At 40.2% G+C, this 27,187-nt stretch overlaps 1 protein-coding gene across 1 annotated transcript in view; it reads right to left on the bottom strand.

Moving 5' to 3' along the window:
- Window positions 1-10,790: 10,790 nt before the first annotated feature.
- cntn3a.2 (contactin 3a, tandem duplicate 2) overlaps window positions 10,791-27,187 on the bottom strand; it is an 85,457-nt gene continuing 69,060 nt past the window's right edge. Inside the window, exons 15-23 of the mRNA XM_086051346.1 lie at window positions 25,340-25,498; window positions 19,976-20,125; window positions 19,374-19,444; window positions 18,135-18,369; window positions 17,637-17,746; window positions 15,968-16,154; window positions 14,091-14,203; window positions 13,439-13,607; window positions 10,791-11,039 (exon numbers count right to left, since the gene is read on the bottom strand). Coding sequence (XP_085907472.1) covers window positions 10,942-11,039; window positions 13,439-13,607; window positions 14,091-14,203; window positions 15,968-16,154; window positions 17,637-17,746; window positions 18,135-18,369; window positions 19,374-19,444; window positions 19,976-20,125; window positions 25,340-25,498 — 1,292 coding nt within the window. The 3' untranslated portion in view covers window positions 10,791-10,941. The remainder of the gene's footprint in view (window positions 11,040-13,438; window positions 13,608-14,090; window positions 14,204-15,967; window positions 16,155-17,636; window positions 17,747-18,134; window positions 18,370-19,373; window positions 19,445-19,975; window positions 20,126-25,339; window positions 25,499-27,187) is intronic.

Genomic DNA, 27,187 nt, shown 5'->3' on the forward strand with positions numbered 1-27,187 from the left:
CGCCGGTAATAAATCCGACCTAAATGTGGACTCCGCGCTATCTAGCGGCGTGGCATATAGCGGCAACAAAACGCAACTGCAGTCTCCAAGGATCATGAATGAAAAACAAGGCTCTTTGGTAGCTCGTATGTCGCGCATTATTTTCCATTTAAACATGTTCGACTTACTTACACAGGACATTCTGGTGTTTGGTCATGTTTGACACTGCATTGTCTCTTTTTGTCCAATGAAGGGGCACTTCATAAGCATCTTGACTGCACCAAGATGCTGGACCCGAAGGGAGGCAGTGTTGACATTTGCTATTTGGCATTGCCACTCAGTCACTGAAATTGTGGTGAGCACGTCTACCACTCAGTTTTGAGGCTCGGCGTTCAAATCTCAGCTCCTGTGTGGAGTTTGCACATTCTCCCCTGTGCTTTTGGGTACTTAAAACTCTCCAAATAGTCTGTGGGTGGTATGAATGCAGTAGCAGGCATTTAGGAGCAGCTCGGCTTCGCTGCTGGCCTAAACACCACTAGAAGTAGTGACCTACATTTACAACCTAAATTCGAATAGTTGTTCCATAAAATTGTTTTAATTTATTTCCAACAGTCTGTCTCTTCATTTTGTACTACTTCTTTGGGCTCCACTGCTTCCATAGTGGATGTAAATGTTAGATTTTCATTCATTTATTTATTTAATGACCAATCACATTAGTGAACGAGAATTGCAATGTCAATACAAATGTACAAATTTTTTAAACCAAGATGAAAGTAAACTTTTGCAGATAATTTTTTCACTGATTCCAATTCTGCCCTTGTTTTTTTCTGTAGCACATCAGCTTTTCACAGCAGTAATAATAATAATAATTATTATTATTGTTATTATTATTATTCATAATTGTTCGGAATTAAGGGTTAAGTTGAGCAACAGGTGGCATTGTTTTCTGAAACGTCATAACTATAAATTACAACACATGGTAAAATCCATGGGAGGCATGGTGATCGACTGGTTAGCACGTCCGCATCACAGTGCAGAGGTCATGGGTTCGAATCTGGCCCTGGCCTTCCTGTGTGGAGTTTGCATGTTCTTCCCATGCCTGTGTGGGTTTTCTTCGGTACTCTGGTACTCCGGTTTCCTCCCACATTCCAAAAACATGCATGGTAGGTTAATTGGACAGTCTAAATTATTCCTAGGTATGGATGTGTGTCAATGGTTGTTTGTCTTTGTGTGCCCTGCGATTTCCTGGCAACCAGTTCAGGGTGTACCCCGCCTACTGCCCGGAGGCAGCTGGGATAGGCTCCAGCACGCTCGCGACCCTTGTGAGGATAGGCGGATCGGATAATGGATGGATGGTTGGTAAAATCAATATAGTGCAAGCTGTTACAGGTGAAACTTTTAAAGGAAAAACAAAAATTGAAAATATTTAAAAAACCTGATGTGCTAGACATTTTGAAATCACACATAAAGCCATCTCTGATTAACATTTGCTGTTGACCAGTGATGTCAATTCTGAACTGCTCCAAATTATGTATTTGCACAGTTACGTGCTATTCTATTGGGTATTTGTACAGCATCGACTTTTGATCGAAAATTATGACGTGATAGTGGTCCCCACTGAAGGACCAGGTACAAAATGGACCACTGGCTGGCTGGTATGAATGTGAGTGTTCGTGGTTATTTGTCTATGCCCTGTGATTGGCTGGCGACAGTCCACCTCATGCCCAAAGTCAGCTGTTGTAGAATCCAGCTCACCTGCAACCTATAATGAGGACAAGCACCATGGAAAATGGATGGATGCGATTCACTGTCAGCATCTTCACTGATGAGAGGCATTGCACAGTGCATACCGTCTCAGCCGATACCCCAAGAAGAGTGAATCAACACAAGATGCAATTCAGCAATACACGTAGGTAGAAAGGAAAGGAAAGTACTCTGCATGTGCAGAAGTTACTTAACCATTTCCTGTTGTTTGCACTGCAAAAGAAAGTTTCAGTTTCCTGACGCGGTGATGCAGTGGTCAATACATGGAGGTGAAGAGCCATTGCAAAGTATCGACACCCCAGCTCGTTATGGATGATCTGTGGTGTGTGGGGAGAAACCTCTCTTTTGCCCACTTCCTCTCCTCATTGATCTCTCCACAGGGTCCTCTACTCCTTATTATCTTAAAAGCATTTCTGCAACACTGCCTGAATCGATATTTCACAGTAGCTTGCATGTCATTCTGTTGTTTTAGTGCTAACGATGTGGACTCCAACAATTCTGAACTTTAATGAAATCTTACACTTGCAAGACTATGAGTTAAATGGGACAAGTAGTATAAGTGAAAATGGATTTTTGAATGTCTTGTATACAAATAGTTGTGTCTGGACTCTGGAGTGCCTGCCCAGTGCCCACCCATCAAGTGTGAACTTAATCAACACAGTCCATATCTTTAATTTTCTGCCTAATCTGAAAATCGGTCTGCGAGCGAGCCATTCTGCTCTTCTGCCCACTATTACGTAACAGTATGGGTTAATCTGCCTCATGCAGAATGTCACATAACCAAACCCAGAAAACAGGTTAGTGTACTTTGCGTGTGAGCAGTGTTCACTACGAACGGCTGATGGGATGATGGTTTGTACCTGAACTTTCTAAAAATGTTCTTTTCTTTATCGCTGCCATGCCGAGACAAAACTTTAAAACAGTACATGCATTTATACATTATGTATATTATACACAGTATGTCAACAAGAACAAGAACAAAACCTAAACATTAGATATTGTCATCTTTGGTAGCTCTTGAAGACATCTTGTGTAAAACAAAAGACATTTTAGACATTTAATATTTTCATGGGTGTTTTATCTCCTGCCATAGGGCTCCACCAGTCACTTGAACTGGAAGAAAGTGCTTCGTCCTGTTTTGTCGAGGGAGGGAGCAGGCTGGCTAACACGAGGGACAGGGATGACAAGCACAGGTGGACTCAATAAACCCAACGAGAGACAGACAAAGGAACAAAAACCAAACTAAAAAAACAGACACGTCTTCACTTTGTTTTTTGGTTGCTCGGTAACATTCGTTTTTCCATGTTTCACATAAGCAATCATTTTTTTGTCAGAATATGGCTAGCTTCGCAGCAGCAAACCCTGCCGTGGCGAACTGCGGACACGCCTTAATGTTCATTCATTATCTTAGAGTTCGGCACTGTTTTGTAGCCACCTTTCACTGTTTGGTGCAGTTTGCTGCTCCCCGGTGTCCAATCTCCTCCTCGTCTCTCGCCTGAGGTCAACCACCATTAATAAAGAACTTTTCAAATTGTTTTTACTGTTAATTTTGTTTATATATTGACTTTGACTCGATAAAGGTGGACTTGACTACTACCCTGGTATTATAGCATGCGCATGTTCGGCTGGTAATGGAAGAGGCTCACAGGTGTTTATTATTGATGTGACAGACAGGAGACAGAAGTAACAAGGAATTGTTTCATTTAACAGAGCTGGGCACTTGACCCTTTTTGCCGGTCTTATACATACAAATTATCGTCCTCCGACCCCGTCCGTCCCCCTTTTAAAGTGGTTTGTTTAAAACTCAATGCTTGCCAGTACACGTTGTATTTGTTTAAGAAGACGAAGTGAGCGAGTCGAGAGTTTTAATGTAACTGCTTTATTTAACAGCGGTCATTGTTTATATGTCAATACAGCGGATGTGAGGGAGGTCATTCCGTCTGAAACAATGGGCGGAGACGCCTGGTACAGGGAGCGCTTCCACTGGTCAGCCCTTCGGGTTGCTGATTGGCTCGTTGGTTTCTTCTCCAGCAGTTTCTGGGCTGGCACGTGTTCACAACAAATCTGTTGAAGGCGTTTCTGGCAGCGCGATTCAATTGAAGTCAATGTAGTTAGCGCGGTTCCGTGCAGGGCGGCGCGGATGATGCGTTTGGTGCGGTGGGACACGGAGCGAAGTGCAGAAAATCTGTATATTCGGCGCTAAACAAATGAACTTTTTTCCCTCTTCGAAAGAAAACAGACTTCCACTTCCGGGTTGTTTAAATGTATACGCTGGTAGAGATTTTTATGGTCTAAAGATGTCCCACACAAGGACATACTTTGCAAGCAAAGGGATAAGTTACTAAATGTGAACAGTTAGTTAACAAAACTATCCCGGACTATACACACAAGACAGGCTGGTCGTGTTTCTGTCAGTGAGGTGAAATGGCTGACTCCTGTGGCGTTATCCATGGTATTACATGTGTTGACCCACTAGAGGGCAGAATACGCACATGCAATGTGACTACTGGTAAACACATGAAAAGCACTGAGTAGGCAATTAATGAAGGCAGCTCCGTAGAAGAGAACGTGCAGTGACCTAATATTTATTTGCATTAGCTTTAGCACAACTAAAGCTACGTACTCCTGCAGCAGCAGACAGTAAAGCGACATGCCGACGTCACTCGCCGTGTACTGGCTCTGACGCTGCTCGCGCCACTCGGTCTCATCACTTGTCTTGGTAGTAAAACTCGCTCTGTATCGCTTGTTGAAAAATCTCCTGCACAGTTGGGTAACTTGTGGCGCGTTTGAAGTGTTCTGAGACAATTTTTGTCGTTTGCCCATTTCGCCGAGTCGATTGAGATGAACTTTGGTCGTGCCCATGTCACACACACGAGGGACGATTAGTGGGCCAGACTAAAATACACCTCCGCCCTTGCTTAGTCCGTCCCTTTTTAAAACTTGTCGTCCCCGTCCTCCGTCCCCAAAAATGGGCGTACGTCCGGACGTACTGACGGACTGGCCAGCTCTGTCATTTAAAGGTCTATATTTGCTGCTGTCATTGAGTTAAATATCGTACTATACGACTGGTAGGGCAGCAGATCACCATGCAGATGGATAAGCAACAAAATGGAGTATTCACCAATGGCCAAGCCAGTGGCCTGATCTCAACCCAATAGCGTATGCTTTTGAATTACTGAAGACAAGAGAAGGTGGCAAGACTCACAAATAAGCAGCAAGTGAAGGTGGTTGCAGTGAAAGCCTGGCTAAGCATTTCCGAGGAAGGCAATTATTAGCTAGGATAATGTCTGTTAACAACTACAGTATATCAGTTGTCTAAATACTTTTGTGCTCCTGAAACTTGAGTTATTATACACAAAATAACTTTGATTATAAAATGGTGAATGTCATATTTTTTGTGAAAAGGGGTTACAGCTGAGAGTCTACACTTTAATAGTCAATAACTTTGAAATTCATTGTGGTGTATAAAGGCCAAATCATAACAACTCTGCTGAAAGATTATACTTCTTTCTGCACCCTTTCATTCATAATTTTGACAAACTTGTTTGTATCTTTTTTAAATGCTCTTTCTATGTATGTTCAAAGAATGAAATAAACCAGCCAACAGTGTAGAGGCATTAGATTTCATGTCACAAATTCCCTTATGAGATCAATTTATAAATGAACAACACATTCAGTTAATGTGCTTTTTCCAACAATGAATGGGACATTACAGCTACCATTTAATTAAAAAATGGCAAAAATGACATAATATTTTGCACTTTATAGCTTCTGTATTCCTCCAAGGCACCACTTATATTTGACCAGCAATAAGAGACAATAAAGCTGCTGATGCTGAAAATGACAGTCATTTTGTGTACAGTGCTGTACAGTACATTGCACAAATGCAGTCAAAAATCTCAGCTGATTTTGTTTTGTTTTTATTAACTGCCTCATTTAGAAAACACAAATGCACCAAACAATATTATACATGCACAGCTTCAGCATATCAATATCAGCAAATGACTTTTCAATGTGAAAACGCTACTGCCACAATCTCACGGAGATCACTTCCATGGCAAAATACATACAAGAGTGAACAGAAAGGCCAAGCGTTGTCATGTAGGGGCGCACAACTTGTCATTTTGTCGCATTGCGATCAGTTTTACGGCTTTTTGCCTCTGATTGAAAATGAAAGGAATTGAAAGGCTGTCTATGTTGGTTTCAACCTAAGAAATGACTTACTATTACTTAAATTATGGTCTGCTCATGTAGTTCGACTGAGAACTTCTAAGTGACACACCTCGGTTATTAGTATTCCCTTTGTGGGACACTATGTCAATTTACAACACATGTACAGAATTTTGCCACCATGTCCTTATTCCTTTTGAAGCAACACTTGACCTTTGTCCAGAATTGCTAAAGAAAACAAAACTCAAAACAATCAAGGTCAGAAAAACAAACAGTGCAAGAGCTTGGCAGCGCTCACACTTAATTCATTAAAACATCGCCACAGTACTGCTACTTTACAAAAACAAAGATGTCGCCATTGCTTCGCTGTACCCACAACACACATTAGAATTGATTTTTTTTTTTTTTACTTTTCAATACATAATCATAAAAACTGAAAGATATGTTTCCCATGTAAACATTGGTAAAATGACATTCCTTAATGTAATGTACACAAAAATCTGCATACAAAGATGCAAAAACAAATGTGAATTGATGGAAGGAAGCATTTTGGCCTCTAATGCAAACATTACAGCCTTTTTAATGTATCCCTTTGTACTTGAAATTGTTTGAGAGAAACATGACATGCCAACTTGTGTTGGCAATGTTGCTTTCCTTTAACATCACAATGACAACAAATCTTCACACATTGGTCCTGTGCGCCATTACTTCCCTGCAGGCCTGCTCGAATTCATTAAGCTGTTTTAATGTCTGCTCAATAAGGGCAACTGTCAGGATTCTCCATTCATCAAGTCAGTGTTTAAACTGAGCCGCGTGGCACAAGTTGTCATATATCTGATGATGTAACCTACAGCATCTGGCCATTAAAAGGACATTTAAAAGATTAAGTAGGTGTGGCTGGTTTGAATACAACAACCGATGACGACAAATACCGCACATACTGTAAAGAAGCCAATTCAACAGACAACAACGGACAGATTCACAAAGTGATAAACACAGCTGAACATACATTTTGCCAAATTAGCCGGTGGCGAGATTGTGATGATCAGACTGGCATGTTGTTTTTGTTTGTTTTTTTGGCAGCTCTTGTAACTCCTCCTGCTGACTGCAAGCACTGATAATGCGCTACTGAGTCGCTGAGCAACAGCGTTGCCCAGATGGATTTCAAAATTGATTAATCTGTTGAGTGTATGTCTTATTAATTGAACAAAAATGTCAGGATTGGAAACAGAGGGGCTTATAACAGTTTTCCCAGAACTCCAAGTGACATTTTCAAATTGCTTTGGCAAATCAACAAGCTAATGAAATTCTGCTATTACACCTGTTGCCAACAGAAAAGAACTTTAAAAAAAAAAAAAAAAAAATTGGAGTGTGATGTGTACCCTTCCCTTATATCTGCTGTTAAAAGTCTTTATACACATTGCCTAACAATGCAGGCAGCTGTAAGTCCAAGATATATGGTCTCATGATTTGTCAGGTGGGGCAGAAAGAGAATAGAAATACTGTGATGTGTTCATGCAAGAATTTAGTAGGACATTGCACTAAAAGTCAAGCCCTATATTGTGCTTGAAACTGGACTATTAGTCTTTGTATGTACAACACACTTCATGCTCCAAAGTGTTGCACTTAAACCATTAAATGTTGCAATAGAAAGGCCATTTCGTGCTCTAATTTCCTGGGCATTTGAGGGTCAAGTCAGGGCGTATGACTCCCATCATTAATCAAAAACAAAAACAACCTAAGATACATTTCACTTATCAAGGAAACTCCTCAAAAGTAATAAGGGCCAACTGACAAACTATTTAGAAATGATAACCAAAAAAGATACCTCGTGATGTCATCATTGTCAGGTGGATGCCCCGTATGCCCAAATATCGACTACCTCATATTTTTTCACAAATCGATACTACTAGTCTGTCCCCACAGTTTTCTTGTTATTTCTAAGCATTATCAACCAATTTAGAATAGATAAGAACAAGCTCTATTAACTCTCTTGGACACTTAGTCTGAAAAAAGCTTTGCTGCATTATGTTGTCTCAAGATTGAAAGGACAATATTGAATTAAAATGGTTAGGCTAGTTACATTGGATTAGGCTTGTTTGATTAAAAATTGTTAGTTGTATTACTTTGGTGCAAAAGGAAGCCCATCAGACACAAAAGCAAGTTTGTGTGATTAATTTCATTGCTGAGTCAGCTCACCGTTGTATTTATTGCATCACTTATTACTGAAAGATAACTGAAAAAGAGTTTGGAAAGAGGATTAACACAGTTGTCGTGTCAGGGGATCGACGTGAATTCAGAATATGGTGTGGATAGCTGGTGGCAGCCATGTGTTCTACCATTTTAATATATATACATACAATACATGGCTATGTGCATATATATATATATATATCTTGTATATATATATATATATATATATATATATATATATATATATACATACATATACATACATATACATATATATATACACATACATATACATATATATACATACATATACATATATACATACATATACATACATATATATATATACACATACATATACATATATATACATACATATACATATATACATACATATACATATATACATACATATACATATATATACATACATATACATATATACATACATATACATATATATACATACATATACATATATACATATATATACATACATATACACATATACATATATATATACATATATACATATACATAGATATATATATACATATATACATATATATATATATACATATATATATACATATACATATATATACATATATATATATATATATATATACATATATATATATATATATACATATATATTTATATACATATATATATATCTCGATACCGCTTATCCCCACAAGGGTCGTGGGGCGTGCTGGAGCCTATCCCAGCTGTCTTCGGGCAGTAGGCGGGGGACACCCTGAATCGGTTGCCAGCCAGTGCATATATATATATATATATATATTTTTTTTTAAATTAAATTACCGATTGAGCCTTATTTGGGGGTGGTGTTATGTTGACGTTTTTACACAACATAATACCAATTTTGTATCAACGAAGCAGTGTTTGGTCCACCAAGCAAAATTGCTGAAAAGACGTGATTTTACATACGAGGATTTGACCTGACAGCGACAATATGTTAGAATTAACCAGTGGTTGTTATTCCGGCAGTTCCGTCACTGATGGACTCCTGTTTCGCTGGTGGACTAACGACTGAGAGAAACACTGACGGAATAAGCGCAGACGGACCGAACCGTTCACTACCCAGAAAAGCAAAGACAACCACGCTGCGTCATATCAGTAGCCTACTGGCTTTCATAATGAAAGGTCGTCTGTCGCAAGCTCTCCGCTTTTGCGGAGGGCCAGCATCCAGGACTGAAAGCCCAAGCTGGAAGCCCTCTCCTGGGCCCTCCTGCCCAAGGAGCTGCAGGCAGGAAGGAGTTGACGTGTTCATCAAATATAACACGCCCCTCCCTAGTCCGCTGGCGTGGAGAGGATGTTCTCACATTCTCAGGCCGAAGTGGGCCTTTCTGGCCAGCGCCAACTTTCAGAATCTGTGTCCCTCAAGGGAAACATGTCCCTGTTTAGGTACCCCATGCTAAAAGGGGCAGTTTGGGAAGGAGAAGCACAAAGAGCAGTAATAATAAAATAATTTATATTCTTACTGTGTAAAATAGCCAAAACCGCTTCTAAATGAATAAACTTGTGTGTTGTTAACCTTGTAAACATTTTTTTTTTTTAATGACGGTCCTAAAATAGAGGTGACCAACTGTGATTTAGCTATGACGGAAGAGAGGTTAAAATAACGGTGATGGCGTGACGAACTGAATAATGGTGGTGATAAGACATGAGAGACTGAATTTTTTAATTGTTACTTATGCTGAACTTAATTATTTTCTTTGCCAGTAATGGGATTTGTAAACTGTCCAAGTTATTATGATGTTAGGTGAAAATATGAAAAACATGACTTCCTAATGCTTAACTGGCCAATTTCTCCTTAATTCTTCTCTCTTTTATTTCCATTCTATTCCATATTTGATACTGAATACCCACAGTAATACCAAGGCCTTCCATATGGTTACAATATACTGATGATTGTTCACCAGACATAACAGACACTGAATGCTTACAAATTGCAGCAATGACCCTTTTGTTTTTAGCCCACATTGTACACAAGCTCAAAAATACATCAGCACATGGCCTAGTCATTGTTTTGGTAAAAATGTTTAATTGTGATCCCTCAATATTTATCCACAAATGCTGGCGTATAAAGTGCCATCTATTTATTTGAGTTACCTTGTGATGTATTGATCCTCACACCCCCAAGCAAAATTACAGTTGAAGTCTGATTGTTTTCGCACTGCTGTGGAAGTTGAAGACCTTTCTGACTCAATCTCACTGCAGATGCAGTCTTGGGAAATGCACAGTAAAGTCCAATCCATCAGTTGCAGAAAAGCACAAGGACTGCTCTGAAGCATAAAAACCTTGAGGAGCCCTCATGCTAAACGGAGCGCTCCATAATCAAATCACACAAGGTAAATTGACTTTTATGAGTTGGAATCTGGGACGGGACCGCCAACAAGCAAGTAAAGATGAAGATGGCTGTAATGTCGTTCTCCTCTGTCAATGAGCTTGAAAGGCACGGACGCGTGTGAAGGATTGTGCTCCTGCTTGCCGATTCAGACAGAGGGAGAAAAACCCCCAAAATACAAAACACCAGTTCCCATCGCAGTTGTCCGGAATAGACAAAGATCTTCATTAATGAGAGTCTGTATATGGGACCATATTGATAGGAAGGTTGAAACTACTGTGGCACATGAAAGGGAGTAAGGCATCTGCATTATTCTAGTGTAGAGAAGAAATAAAAAGCTGAAATGGAGACCGACAGTGCTTCGACTCCTCTTCTACCTCATACCCGAAAAACATTTCCAAATAAGAAAAAGACACAGGTTAAAATGTAAGTAAATAAATAAATAAATAAACAAAGCAAATGCATCACAGTGTCGACCTGAATGTTGATATTGCAATGGCGAGGAGCAGGGAGGGCAGCGATGCATCCGCATTCAAGGCTCTTGAGCCGCGAGCACTCATACCTGTAGCACACACAGAAGGTATAAACCTATGTTAAAAAGCTTCTCTGAGCTCATTAATTCTTGCTTAAAAGTGATATCTCAGAGATATAACTAGAAGATACAAAAACAGAGCTGGGCATCGGCTCTCCGTCCCCGGATTTCCGTCCTGCATATGCAATCGACCCACGTGGTGCCAGTGGAGAAGGAGGGCCGATGCCCAGCGCTGCAAAAACAGATGGTTAAAGTGACTAAAAATGTGGCTTTCAAAGAATGTGAATTGGGCTGGCCTATCCTGGTACTCTGTTAATAAGATACAGTAAATGCTGATCTATGGTGGCAGTTTGCATAAAAAGTAAACGTGATATGCTGGCAGTATGTTTATCAAATTAACACATTTTGACAGGCAAATGTTGCTTGGTTAGTTTATTCGAGCACACAAATTTCCACTAGGCGTGTAACCAATAGGTGTGTTGATCAATGTGAATCAGAAAATGATATCGCACCCCATGTATCGAGAAATGTTATTAACAGAGGTGGCATTTGTCAGTGCTATAGCGTCTGTTAGTTCTTGTCAATATTTCAGGCCCGCCCAATCGGTCCGAGTCAGCCAAACGGCGTCAAAAATGGACTTACCGGTATCACGTCTCACATAGGTACCGCCTACTTGACACGCAGCCAAATAAAGGGCAAATAAAAAATAAAACTATAATAAATACCTTTCGGTCTTAGAGACCACAATAACGTGTCCCATATTGTTTTTATTTCAACAATCACCATGCTGTGTGTGCGCGTGTGTGTCCGTTGTTTTTATTTGATTTGTTTTCTTTATTTTTCTACTTGTGCAGCGCCTGCGTGTGATGTTTGAAAAGATGTTCTCGAGGCCGATTGGCTTTCACCACCGAGGGACAGACTAGGCCCAGGTGGATCTGCCTGAAATACTGACGGGCACTCTGTAACGGGCTGACAAAGGCCACCTTTGGTAATTAAGTCATCTTTTATGCGAGGTGCAGACCAGATATTAATAAGTATAAATCGGTTTGGTGTTGCTAATGATTTGTTGTTTCTTTGAATCTAATTACCTTGAATATTTTGGCCTTTGGAAAGTTTCTACATGTTGTTATAAACATGACGAAACCTACAGCCGTAGCATAGTGAATCATTATCCTACTGAATCGAATTTAATGGTTCCACTAGAACATTTACCGTTCTTGAATTATATCGTACCCCATGTATCGAGATACATAACAAATAGTCTTTTATCCCTCTCCAGGCAGGTGTTCCAGATTCGCAACAACTAATTGCTAATCCCCTAAATAATACACATTCATGTTATATGAGCCTTTTTTTTTTTTACTCAGAAGTACTACTAAACTATTACTAAAACTTAATTTGAGCCTGAGAAGGTTATTGGTGAGATGCACACCCCTAATTTCCACATATCTTTATAAAGATTGCCAGTGCATGGGTCAATCAGTAACCCTACCAAATTTTGTGCCAATCCACAGACTGGTTGCCACTTTTTGCTGGGACAGTGACCTGCCAGACCCAGCAGATGGAGCGCGGTGCAAAAAAGCTTTCTGTGTGGCAGACCTTTTCGTGTGCAATATTGCAGGACTGGTTTGAAAGGGTTTGTTTAGTCTTGGCCGGCATCCGTGTATATACAGTAGGAGTATTAGGGCCACACTACGAGTAAAGAATACAAATACTAGAGTAAAGTCGGAAAGTTCCAATTATAGTTGTGATATATAATAATAATAATGATAATGATAAAAGAAATGTTCCTCGTAATATTACAACTTCTTACTCAGGAAATGACAACAACGTTGTGCTTGTAATATAACGAAAAAGCTGTGAAGCTTCGGAGGAGTTTCTATGAACACGTGCCACATACTTCAAGGAAGGAGCTCATAAAGAAATACATTTTAGTCATATAGTATTTAGACTTACACCTTTCTCAACTGCTGTTTTTGGGGACTGAACATAAAAGGAAGCTTTATATGGAAATGGGCATCTACACTTGATGACGAGACCCTGTGGAGTCACACAGGACAGTAATTTTGTGTGGTAATGGCCTTTGCCAGAAATATTCAGCCAAATATAAACTGGTTTGAGCCCACTCTTTGGGATGGGGACTCAAGCAATGTTGTGTGAGCTCAGGACCAAATGACCTCCTTTCAAAAGTGTGAAGTAACATCATTTGGAGAGTGGCTCAATCTGAGAAAAACAGAGCTCGTTCGTACTGAGGACCCATCTTAGCCTTATGTCATGGTCAGCGTACTCAGTGGTATGAAGCATACAACATTGAAATAACACATTGCATTTATTGTTGGCAAATAAAAGTGTAGCAGTCAATGTTTCACTTTTATGCAAGTGCATGTGCTGTTTTCTTGAACCACTCAAAGGTGAAAGAAGGTGCTTACTAAACTGGTGGACTCGAATGGCATCTGAAGCAGGGCCCAGGCCTCCTTCACTCAGGGACTGAATGTGAATGATGTATTCATCGTCAACCTCAGGGAGCATCAGCTCAGCTGTTGAATTGCTTGTTGTGAGCGTGTTTACATCTTTGAGTTGACTTCTCCTGTATGACAACTAAATAGGAAAAAGGTGGGTGAAATGAACACGTCCATTATATACTTGGTAACAAATATAAGAAGTCTACCCAACCCTTATTCAAAAGGAAGGACTTTGTGATATAAAAAAAATAAGCCGAAGAAAAATAATCAAAATAATGTTTCTTTACTTTAAATTGCCTACCATCTATCCCTTTTTTATTTGATTATCTTGTTCAGGTTCGTGGGGAGCTGAAGCCTAGCCAGCTGACTTCAGGCAAAAGGCTGACTACAGCCTGGACTAGTCGCCAGTCAAGGTACATAAAGAGACAGGCAACTGTTCACACTCACATTCCCACCGTCACTGAGAGGGAACTGAACCCACACAGCCAGCACCTGCAAGGACTGTCCAAAGTTGCTCATTTAGCAAAGCTGTGTTATAAACACTACCTTAGGCGTGTATCTTATAAATGTGTTAAGAATTGTACATGGCATTGTTACCAGACTGTATGTGATAACTCACTTGGTAACCTGTGACTTCTGACTCGGACTCCAGTGCCACCACAGGCTCCCAGTAGAGAGACAGTTGGGAGCCAATTAGAGTCCATTCAATGTCCAGTGGCGGTTGGGATGGTGCTGTGACATGATACATTTGCAAAGTTAGAAGCTGTCACAAATGACAAAACATACTGTAATCCCACTGAGGCAAGAATCAAATCAAAGAGAGGCAGCAAAATATTACAGGAGAGTGGCAACAAAACACTTTGTGGTGTTTGTGTGACAGAAATTATTGTGATACAGATCTAAATGAATATGGTTCATTATTCATAATTTTCAGTGATCAATGATCAAATATTGGAACACTCAAAATGAGGAAGTTCAGTTCCCGCTAGACTGTCAATGTGCCACACATATTTGGAGCGCAGCAGTGCAAGTAAGAGAGCGAGCAAGTTATGTGATACAAAATGAAAATATTTTGGAAAGACAACAAGCAGGTGTAACTATATTACACAATTCCAATACGGGGAAGCAGATGACCCAGCCAGTTGGAACTGCATCTGCCAGTCAGAGAACCAATGTACACTTACAGTACTATATCAAAACCTGTTATATCAAAACTGTCTCACAACTTGGAGAGTGTCAAGCGATTCACATGATTGATTCAGCTTTCGTTGCCAGGGATTAGCATCCATATTTTGTTGTTTAAAAGTAGGTTTTCACACTGCAGAGATACAGCAGTGATTCTACTACTAGTGCTATGCAATTTCTCTCAAGTGGTATGCAAAAGAATCACTGTCTAAGTACAGTTCAGTTGTACTGTATTTAACTTTAAAGTTCAATCAACTTGAATCTTAAACTAAGTTTAGTACATTTATTTAATCATTTTGCCTCATTAACTTAAATATGTGCAATGCATTTTAAAATAAACATTTCAGCCACTTTTTTTTCTAATTTTCTTACATTTAAGAGCACTGTTAAAGTTCAAACGGCGCATAGGGTTACAGTGGCTGACGATATTATTACATATACTTTGTAGGAATAAAACACTGCCTCGCTTTTGATAAACACTTTGACCTACTAGACTACTGTGTTTTAATATTAGTCATGGCGGTAGTACTTATAGAGCTAAGTATTTTTGGGGTTGGCGTTTGGTATAAATTTGTTTAAGAACCATTGCATACAGACAGTGATTAATACACAGCAATCCACTTTTGCAATACGTGTGATATACAGTAATTAATTTGATGGCTCCTTTCTCCAGTTATTCATGTTAACTGCCAAGGTGCACAACAGAAATAAATTCAACCAGTAAAACTATTCCAGAGTCAATGAAGTCCATGGTACGTCATGCAAATGAGCACGCAATGTCCAGTGTATGTCAAAGAATTAATGGAGGCTCATGCACCACGCGCATGCATGTGTGTTACTGCATGTCATAAAGCATGTGATTGCTCCTCTCTTCATTATTAATGACCAACTTGTAGAATGCATAAAAAGACCAACTCAAATAATTAATCCGTACAATAGATGAACTGACCAAATCCACAGAATCAGGAAAACTGCACTAATTATTATATTATATTATAATATAAGAAAGTCAAGGCAGGTGTGCACATGCCGTGAGTGCGGGCCAGCGAGGGACAGAAGAGGGAGGTGGAAATTTTGGCCAAGTCTGACACCTTTCTAATGGTGAAATAGAGAGCAAGTCATTTTTGCACTGGAAATACAATGGATGTACTCAGTAATTGACTTTGTCTTCCAAGACATTGCAGAGAACATCAAAAACCAACACGGAGGTACAAACAGAACACAGCACCATCCATAGTATGTACCGCGAGATAATCATCCTAGTGTAAACACAATCAAGCAGCAGAGCAGCAGGGTGTCTCGAAGACTTACGAGGTTTTTTCGTGGTAACATTGATTGCAGGAAGGAAGGGGCCGGTGCCCGCTGTGTTGAAGGCGCTGACAGTCAGGAAATACTGCGTGTGCCCTGCCAAGCCGCTAACTGTAACCGAGGTGTGGTTCCACGGAACGCGAACCTTTCCCATGGTCTCTGGTTTTGTGTCGTCTTCCCAGTACACCACCTACGTGGGACATCGATTGGCATGAACCGAATCAAACTGTTACGACTTGAAGTCACGGAAAAATAATGGACAAAAGCATCTCATTTTACATGCTCCACAAAACCATTAGAACTGTTTGTTTTGGATGTGTCAGCATGTGGTATTGTTAAATGATAACCTCCGACTGTATCGTATGAAGAGAGATCACAGCATTTGAGCTATCCGCTGAGATGTTAGTCGGGGGGGTCTTTATTTCATTTTACTCGGAGTAACTTCTTACTTTGCCAGCAAACCGAAGAGCACTATGTCTGAGCAGAAAATGACTGTGATAAACTTAATAGATGTTCAGAGATATTAAACCATTCAATAAGATGGACGCAGTAGTCCAATTACGTCACGTTGGATCCCCAAACCATATCTCACAAGGGCCCAAAATTCTATTATCAAAATTACTTTTTTAATCAAAACAATATTTCATTGACATTATTTTTTCAGTTATAAAAATATGACCTTCTGGACATTTTAAGATGGATAGATAACGTACAGTGTAATAGAAATACTAACAATAAAAATAGTGTCATAGATACACATGCATTTAATTTACTATGTCTCGCTTAAAAAAATCAATAAAAAATCAATACTCTAGTACCTTAAAGGGCCAACTTTAAGGCATAATGTTTTTAATAAATACTCTCATAGGGTATTGTGACAATCTCAAAAAGAACATATTGATATTTTCACACATTCACTCTAGACTGAAAAGAAATAAAACTACTGTTTGCCCTCTAGATACTCTCATCTATTAGATATGAAATGGCACCAAACGAAACTATGAGATGGACAATTTTAAGCAAATAGATACTTTTTTTCAGTCGCATCATCACAATCTGTGGAGTCAGACCTCTAAGTCAAATCTTCGGATAGTAATAACTTTGCAATAAAAATTAACTTTTTGCGTAATCCAAAGAGTATGTGATTTATTATCATTCAGAGGAGAGCAATATTACCCGTAAGGAATAATATCACCTAGCCTATGCTGTACACTTCTGTTTGCATTCATTAAAACAACATGTTTTTGAATTCAAGACAAGCTTTTTGGTGGTAGGCTGGAAATCAAGATGCCACATTTGGGGTAACAAACTCTTAGTTCTTTTGAACTCAAAACCTTTGAGAGCATAAACAGTTTTATTTGTGGCGATGGCGCTTCTCAGCATTTTGACATGAGATCCAGCGTTGTGAGTGGCCACTGTATTGACTATGTGACCCTGTAATTGACCGCACGGTGAAAAGTAAAGTGCGGGCGGGCAATTTTCTTTTGTTCCAGTGCAAACAGTCTGTCATGTTGCCTGTCGCAATGGTACAAAGTGCTATATAATTTCGGCTATAGCATCAACCAAGCTGAACCAACCTTTTCCTGGGCAACAAATGACCAGGTTGATGTTGAATATTTTAATTGCGTTGCGTGAGATTTCTGTTTCTCAACTGGAAGAATGTAAAATGTACCTCATAGCCGAGAACCCTTTCAGGGGTGAAGGAGAGAGCCTGCCAATTCACTTCAATCTCATAGGCTGAGACACTTCTGGCCCAAATTCCCACTGGCAGCCCACTTGGCTCTGAAGCAGACAATATGAGCCGGACTTAGCATCACTGCCTTCTTATTTCCGCACAAAGAATAAATCTGTCTCTCTAAACGTGAATTACATTGGTAGCATCTCAAAATGATGGCAATAATCCAGCAGCACGACCCTTTCAGAGCGCGTGAATGTAAATGTCAGTGGATTTCGAGTTTTAAAAACATGTGATATTTCCAAGCAATCTTCTTTGTGTTTGAAAATCTCCACCCTTTTCAACCCTCGATTTAAAGATTTATTTGCCTGCACAGCACGCCTCGTGGTTTTCTCGAGCGCTTTCAACAAAACCACTTCTGTGACCTTTGTCCTCTTTTGGCATTCACAAAGTTTTGCAGCCTTGCAAACATTTTTCTGGTGCTCATTGGCTTACCTATCTCTGCAGAGTAGATGGTGACCACGGGGCTGAAGGGACCCTGTCCTTTGCTGTTATATGTGCCAACTTTGACATGGAATGGGGAAAAGGGCGCAATGCTTTCATTGCGGTACACATAGCGAGATGCGCCAGGGGCAGAGGTGGCCACGTGGGTCCAGCTGACTTCTCCAAAGGCGCGGAAAGCAATGATGTAACCAAAGCTTTCGCCATTCTGTAGTTCTTCGGGGACAGGCTGAGATTGAAACACAAAACTATAGTGATATTAAAACATATACAAACCACTCACGTTCATCCCGCCCTTGGGCCGACGCGATCGGTTTGTGTGACCCTCAAATTGCTTTTGAGACCCACCTGACAATATGGAATGAAGAAAATGACTTTAAAAGTGTCCAAGCTCACAACAGTGTATCTTCTGAAAACGTTATTTCACCTTACACACTGTGCTTAACAAATTTATGAGCCCTTCTGTCATAAAAATGAGAATGAAGCTCTCGACATTTTAACAGGAATGAGGAATTTCTTCATAAACTGAATTCAGATTTTTATACCCACATTCTGCTCACTGGGGCCTAGTAATTAAAACAAGAAAACTCTGCTGTAATTTTAACCAGTGTAGTCTTTTATATGTTCATACGAACTTATAGTAGTGGGGCTACATTTCAGAAAAACTAATGCAGAGGTTGTTTTTTCACTGTCAAACAAACAGCAATTAATATGAATCTCAAACATCAACACTTGACAAAACTGATATAAAAACTTAACTGTCCATATAGCAAAATAGATCAACTGAATTTCTCAGTTTCTATTTGTATGCACGTGTACAGCATGTCACACATTTGGCTACTAGTTGCTAGGCAGAATTCATAGGGCTCAATCACAACTGCCCCAAAAACCAATGTAAATGTTTCATGAGCATTGGCTTTTGAATGGTAAACAAGCAAGCTGATGGAGATGTGTGTATGGACAGAGAGTCAATTTACTGACGCACATTATTTTTTTCATCATTGCTCTGTATTAAATGTACAATTTAAAAGATACAATAAGAGTGCAATCTGTTGATGCACTCCTCCTAATGGAGTCAGCAGTGGACTTTCAATGATTGAAAGCTACCTGAGCCACAAAATTGGTTGAACAATAGTAAACAGACCAAAGCCGTGAACAATTTTATGCCGTTAGTGTCACACTTCTGGGATTTATGATCTATTAAAAATGAGCAACATAAGATCGATGACTTACCTCCCATGTGATGACCAACTCTGACCTGCTTCCGCCTCCTCCGCCCACATCACCTGGCGCTGCATCAGGGACTACACAAAAGAGAACTTGTCAACACCTCCACAAACAAAACTTTTGAAAAAGAACAATAGCACTCACAGAGCAGAGACATCTGCCAAGGATTCAAGGAGGTAAAGATTTAACCAGAATGAGAATTTTCTCTGGATTCAAGGGAACACAATTTTATTGGACCCTCATGATATGATTTGAGGAGACTTAGGACATTTAGGCTCTGAATATTTTTAATGGGATTTTTAATGTGGAATTTTAGTGCTACCTTATCTCATCAGGAACATAATCAATTTGGTTTAAATCAAATAAAAATTTGACAAAGATGTTTTAAAATTTGGCTGAGGACAAATGTTTTTTTTTTAATGATGGCATAAACGGAAACACTTTGGGTGCCATTAAAAACAAATTCAGACCCAAACAAAAGCTGACAAGGAAGTTGCACATACGCATAAATGGACAAACTGATGTTGACAAAGACACACTTGAAAAATGTTTTATTTTTACTCCTGTTGCAATTTGCCCAATGATCTTAAACGATAGAATTAATGTACCTGCATCCTCTGTCTTTGTCTTGACTGACACAGGGCTGGGTTCTCCAACTCCGACACTGTTTCTAGCCAATACCCGGAACTCATACTCCACCCAGGCATTAAGGTCCACCACAGTGGCAGTCAGCTTGCTCCCATCAATTGTCTCTGGAACTTCAAAAATACATAAACACACAATCAAGACAACTTCTTCATGGAAATTCTGCAGAAAATCATATCGAATGGCGGTGGACTGAACACTTGACAAATCCTCACATTAAGAGAGGAGTCATTTCACAACACTTACATAACATTCATTTATAATAAAACAACAAGCTGACTACCGAATTAAGTGAAATGATATGCTTTTTTTGTTACAGAAAAAGTGCAGGCAGCATGGCGAGGTACATTGGTTAGCATGCCACGCAGCCTCACAAAAGAATACGGATTTGAATATTTGCCCTTCCTGTGTGTCCTATGTTCTCCTTGAACTTGGGTGAGTTTTGCCTCTTTGACTCTTTGTGTCCTGTGATTGACTGGCCACCAGGGATAGATACAGTGTAATACTTTGTGTTAAAATACCATCACCAACTTCTGGTGTTAATATTAGGGGGATCTCAACTCATGCAGAAGAGCGGCTGAAAACATTATGTTGGCTAGTGAAAAGGACTTTTAATGAATGTGGGTCTGGGATTTGTGGGCCAATTGTGCGCTCCATAATCTCAGGACAATTTGGATGATTGAGAGGTGAACTGCAGATAGGAGTCTAGACTGTTGAATGGTCACTGGAAGTCCAGGTTGATTAGTCTGCAGTGGAGAAGAGCAGCTGTTTGTTCCCAACTGTGAATTTATGAGCTACAATTATGTAAGATTGTGTTCACCTGATTAGGTACCTGTAGGCAGAGTTCAAGATCTGTTTTTCTCTTATTTTGCTTCACAGAGCTGAACCATCGACCATCATGGGACATTTTCTTTTTTATTTTCTTGCCTGTTCAGGCTATTTCTAAATTGTTGGATCGTTTTCCTCCGCAGGATTCGCCACAGACTTAACTCTTGTTCCACTCTATCTTTAGAACAAGCAATGTACTGAGATTAGATTTCACAGTACCAAGTGCTGGAATAAATTATTGCAATGGATGATTTTTCACCACCCCATTGTTTTGAAGGTCCCTGACAGTTGACATCCAACAATCCAATCACACGGGCCAGTTCATTTTCATAATCACAAACGCATCGCAGGGCAAAAAGCTAGCTTGCAAGATAGAAACGCCTATGCATTCATCAACAAGGATATTGGTGGTGGTGGTGGTTGGGGGGTGGGGGGTGTGCGGGGGTTGGATTTGTCTTCTAAAATTACAGGTACAGAAACACTATTGTTACATTGTGTTGGTGGTGGTACTAAGACCCTCTTGTTGGTGACAAAAAGATACTTCTAATCACTTGTGGGACTGAAAGTGTTGTTTCCAAGCCCTATGATGAATATGGTCGGAATGTCTTGCATACTGGGTTTAGTGGGCTCCAGGATTTGTGTATTCAAATCCAAGGCACGACCCTCTCTGTGTGGAGTTAGCATGTTCCCCATGCCCCATTTTCCTCACAACCTGATTAATTGAAAAACTCTAAATGACCTGTTGGGGTAGATATGAGTGAGTAGGGTTGTTTATCTGTATAGACTACGCCACAATCAGTCCACAGTGTACGCTGCTTCTCACTCAAAATAACCTGGGATAGCATTCAGCTTCCCAAGGACCCTCAACGATGAAAGAAAATGGATGGATACTTGAAATTAAATTGAGAAGAAAAATATTTTTGAATGAGTATAGTACTCACTACTCATTCAGAGTTCTCGTTTCACATTATTTAGCAGTACAGCCTTGTAAAGAAGTTCCAGTACTGGAAGATACTTTTATCTAATACACAATAGTTCTATTACATGTTCTTCTAGAGAAAACTTGTTCAATTTCTGGAACTCAGATGTTTAACCCTGGACAATTACTCAAGTACATTACAAGGCTCTCATTCCCTCAAGTGTCACTGTAAAAGTCTTATTCTTCAGACCATCTTGCACAAATATTTTTAAAAATACTACTTTTAGATTTATTTTTCTCATTAATTTTATGTTAATCACTGAAAAAAAACCCAGAAAAATAGCAGATTTGCTGCTTGGCGGAAAACACAGCATTTCAATAAAAGGTATGAAATTGTGTAATGAACTAACCACATTGTCAAATGGATTAAGAGAACACTAAGGAGTTTCCAACCCATTTATCAATTTATTGGAGGGATAGTTTGGCAGATGGAAAGGCATATTTGCTTGTATAATCATTCATTCATTCATTCATTCATTATCCATACCGCTTATCCTCACAAGGGTCGCGGGCTCCCAGCTGTCTACGGGCAGTAGGTGTGGGACACCCTGAATTGGTTGCCAGCCAATCGCAGGGCACGCAGAGACAAACATCCTCACTCACAATCACACCTAGGGGCAATTTAGAGTGTCCAATCAACTTACCATGCATGTTCAATTAAATATAGAAACCGGAGTACCCGGAGGAAACCCACGCAGGCACGGGGAGAACATGCAAACTCCACGCAGGGAGGCCGGAGCCGGGATTGAACCCACGACCTCTGAAGAGTGAGGCGGACTAGCTAACCAGTCGACCACCGTGCCGCCGCTTGTATAATCATTTCCATCCTAATACTAGGCATGTTTGAATTTTGTGGATGCTGTTGTGTTCCTTGCATTTCGGCCCTCATTACACAGCCGTGTTGCTGAGCATGTACTCATTCCTTAAGTGGGTTATTCCACTGTACGAAACTGGACGGTCACTGGATAAATGCCATCCGACCATCGGATGCTCAGCGTCTCTGGGGTCTACGGGGCAGTAGGTGGGCCTGGACACTCGTTTCTGCATGATGATTGGATGATCTGTCTAAAGCTGGGCTGAGCCTGCCCTCATTTGAATGACCAGCAGTCGCCACTGCTGTAATTAGATATGTATGTGACTTGAGCTAGAATGCTACAATATATCACTGTGACCTTTTTACTCGCTGCACACTTAGCCAGGCCGTTGAAACTAGTGAAGACCATAGAGTCACACATAGGAAGATACAAACACATTGCTGAGGCTATGTGTCGGCGTGACTAAAGACAGAATGCATACAGGAATGATTTGGACACAGCAGACTGGTAAGACTCTATGGGCCCGTCCGTGTACACAATCTTTTTGGCATCATTATATAGTCTAATGGGGAAAATACTTCTGGTAGGTAATGTTAGCATAGCAAGCATTAATGATCAAAGAACTGGCAGTGGTTTACTCAAACATTTTCACAAGGTAAGAATTGAATTGCTCATTGTAACCACTGCATTTATGAAAATAAATCTCTTGAATGTCATTATAAACGATCATAAGAGCATCAGAGATGGTAAGTAACGAAGTACAACTACTTTGTTACTTTACTTGTTTTTTTCCAGTACTTTGTAATTCATAGAGTATTTTTTTTTTTTAGATACTTGTTACTTTTACCCGTTACATTTTATCACCAGTATCTGTACTTTTTACTTGATACATTTTCAAAACAGGGATGTTACTTTTCTTTTACATGATGCGTGATGATTAAAAAATAAATTACATAAATATTCATGGCTCCGCCCATCATATAAAGAGTTACACCCGGTCCCGGGCATCTCATCTTGTTGATGCTCTTTCTCAAGCTATGAATTCACCCGAGAAGATGCTATGCTAGCCGCTACAGGAGGTGATTTAAATGTTCGGTGAAATGATCAATGGTGTGTAGTGTGTTGATGAACAGTTCTTGACAAATACATTGTGTCCTGTGTAAACCTAAAGTCCACATGCTTGCCACCTACAAGACCTCCCTGTCCAATCTGAGAAAACATATCGAGGTAAAGCTAAATGATTACCGTTTCGTTAGCTTGGCCCTGGTTAATGATGTTAGTTTATCATCACATGCTGTATTAGCGTGGTAGACCATTTGGTTCCATTTGTTTGCTCTCAGCAAGACCTTCAACATTTTGCAATTTGTGAACCCCAAAAACAATCCAATCAGTTTAAAGGGTGTTTTGCGTGACAACATTTCCAATCCAATAGCCTCACTAAGTGCCATCTCAGAGCCTGTACTTTTTTACTTTTACTTCAGTAATTATTTGAATGAGTACTTTTACCAAAGTCATTTTTATACAAGTAATTGTACTTTTACTCAAGTACAGAATGGCAGTACTTTTCCTATCTCTGAAAAGAATTACATTACCAGAGCTGGGCATTTTACAAAAAATTGAGCGTCCCTTTTTCGTCATGGTACCCTTCCGTTGTCAAGTCATTTGCCGATTTTTCCTGGGGGTAAAAAATAGTACCCGTCTATAGGCCGGTCCGCCTCTAATTTCAAACAGCCTATTTTCCTCCCCGCGCTCGCAGCGGCCATCGAAGCCCCCTCGCGAAAAATAGACTAATGACAGCCTGCAGACAAATGGCGGACTAAATAAACTGGTTTCAGTCTATGCTTAATCCGTGTATTTTAAAATGTTTTCTGTCATTCGTCAACCGTCAGCAAAACGGGAGTCTGTCGTTGATTGATAGACGGACCGGTCCGTCACAGAGATGGAATGCCCAGCTCTGTACATTACATTTATAATTGTTGGTCATGACTGTTCTATGAGCCGACCGGGTAGATAAAATCCTTCTTAACATATCCCACACCACAGGATAATCGCTCAGAATAATTTTTAAGTGATATCTGACATCAGTCAGGGGCGGAGCCATGGGTGGGCCTGGGTGTGCACGGGCCCACCCAGATTGACAGACTGCGCACCCAGAATATTAAGAATGGCACAATTGTGGTTGCCTAAGGAAGTCATTTTATTTGTCATTTTATTTGAATATAGAATATGTCGGGGCAGGAGGATTGTGCTCAGAGAGAGGAATATTCAGGCCCACCCTGATTTTCCAGGCCCACCCATGAGCCACGTTCTGGCTCCACCCCTGCAATCAGTGCTTTTCTCACTTTGATTGCAAGGGAGGCAAAATGCTGAAATTTGGCCCGATTTTTGGCATATGTCCCCAGCTTCAGTGAGGCCCCTAGAGTCAATTTTGACTTTAACACCACTTTAGTTACAAAATATGGCTCCTTCCACAATCAAGTATTAATCTGACGAGGAGAGGACTTGGGTTTGACTGACACAGGTGTGAAGTGGTTTTGGTGAGCCCCGCTGACCACCACATCGATTAAGTGAGGCACCAACCACCTGTGCAGCTGACCTCTAACTCTGTCCTCTTCACACACGGCAGCTGAATCTCCCTACGGAGGGCCACAAGATATCTGAGGAGGTGTACAATTACATGAACATTTCTTTGAAGGGTTTCCTACCAGTGTTAACCCTTTGCCAGCCCACAGTGAAAAGCGTCCTGGTCTGAACGATGTAATTGATGAGGGGGCTCCCGTTGTCCCGTCCAGGAGTCCACACAAGCTGGGCTGTGCTGTCTGTCACCTCCACTACTGTCACAGAGTCTGGTGGGCTGGGCGGGCCTGGCTCGATCACAACGACACACACATTGAGAGGTACGCACACGGGCAGTACTACACAACATGGGTTTACACGCGTGCACTCACACAGCTCGAAGGAACGTGTTGGCATGAATAAAATATTTCCTCCAGTGATTGTCAGCCCTTAGCCGAAAGCCTTAACACCTTTAAATCGATATTAGCAAGGGGAAATATTTCTTAAGTTTTGAGTTCGAAGAGAGGTGATGCCCTTCACAAGGAATTAAAATTGAATTCACAATTTATCCCCTAATATTCACTCAAGCTGCAATACTTCCCTTTCATGGTCCTCCTGGTAATTGATCGATGAAACAGCAGACGCGAGTAGATGCCGGCAGTCACGTAAAAAAAAAAAAAGAAAGTTAAAGATGAAAAAGGGTCTCATAGTTGAGAAGGATCAGCATTTAATCATTTATTTCTATTACTCCTTCTTTTGAGGAGTGTTTCATCCTCATCTAGTGTTTCCTGTTCTAATGAAGGTGTCAGCTCATCAGAAATAATAGACCACTAGAGAGCTATGAGGTGCACCGCAGAATAACAACGCCCCGAGCCCTGGCTCACACACTAAAGTGGCTCTTAAACAGAAGCAAATTATATACTCTAATTTTTAAAGGGGTTAAATCTTTTTTAACAAGCAAACAATAGATTTTGTGGTATACTGACGTTGTACACTCAACCTGCACCCTCGGTGAGGTACAGTATTTCCATATTAACCTTGTGTTCTCTCATCCAGCTGGCACACACTTATACTTAAAACAGAGATATTGATCTCAGTAAAACTCATTAGTCGATCTTCATCAAAAAATAGTGTATAGCCTTGCTAATAAATAATAATGAAGAATCAAAAGCAATCAACACTCTATTTCCCATTTTCTTAATTACATATTTTTGGATGAAGCAAGAGTGAGCCTCCCACCCCCCACCCCCCCGACCCCCATAAAAAAAACAAAAACGCATGCTTATTGCTTAGTAAGGGAATATTTGCTTGACCTTTATGAATATAAATAAGGTTTTGGGTAAACATGAGAATACCTTGCGTTCTAATATAGAAATGATATGGTAATATTACAAGCAGTGTGAGATGATCAAATCATCGCCATGTCTAGAGGACAGGGACAATGACAACGATTTTAGAACTCATCCACATGGTAGCGCCCTCAAGCACTGACCTTCCCAAGGGCCAACATGCCACAGTGTAGTGTTTGTGAAGTACTAACTAGAGTGGTTTCAAAAACACTCCCACGGTAAGTATAATTAGGAGGGGCTGGGGAGGGAGGAATGATCATTCTGGAGTGCCAAGAAAAAAGATCATTGACCTTCAGTTCTATGAGAACATTGTAAAAAATTTACCTCGAGCTGTGTTCAATTAAATTTAATAAAACATTCACGATCCAGGAAGCCTCCTAATGCTCGCAGTACCCAGTTCAATGTAGACTTTATGGTCAAAAGTATTCAGACACATCTTTCAATTGTTAATTAATGACTCAATCAGGGGTGAGGATGAATTACAAGAGATTGTGACCTCACAAATGATCTTCAAATGGCAGCTGTTGTAGCTGATGTAGGGTGCATAGAATTATCACACTCTGTAGTTGCAAAGGCCAGCGGTCCCTGTGTTTATGTCCATTTAGTGTACCCCAACTCTTGGTGACACTCCCTGCCTAGCCCGTGATC

This window comes from Filicampus tigris, chromosome 1 (genome assembly GCF_054856515.1).
Source record: "Filicampus tigris isolate MCC_2025a chromosome 1, RoL_Ftig_1.0, whole genome shotgun sequence".
Classification (NCBI taxonomy): domain Eukaryota; kingdom Metazoa; phylum Chordata; class Actinopteri; order Syngnathiformes; family Syngnathidae; genus Filicampus; species Filicampus tigris.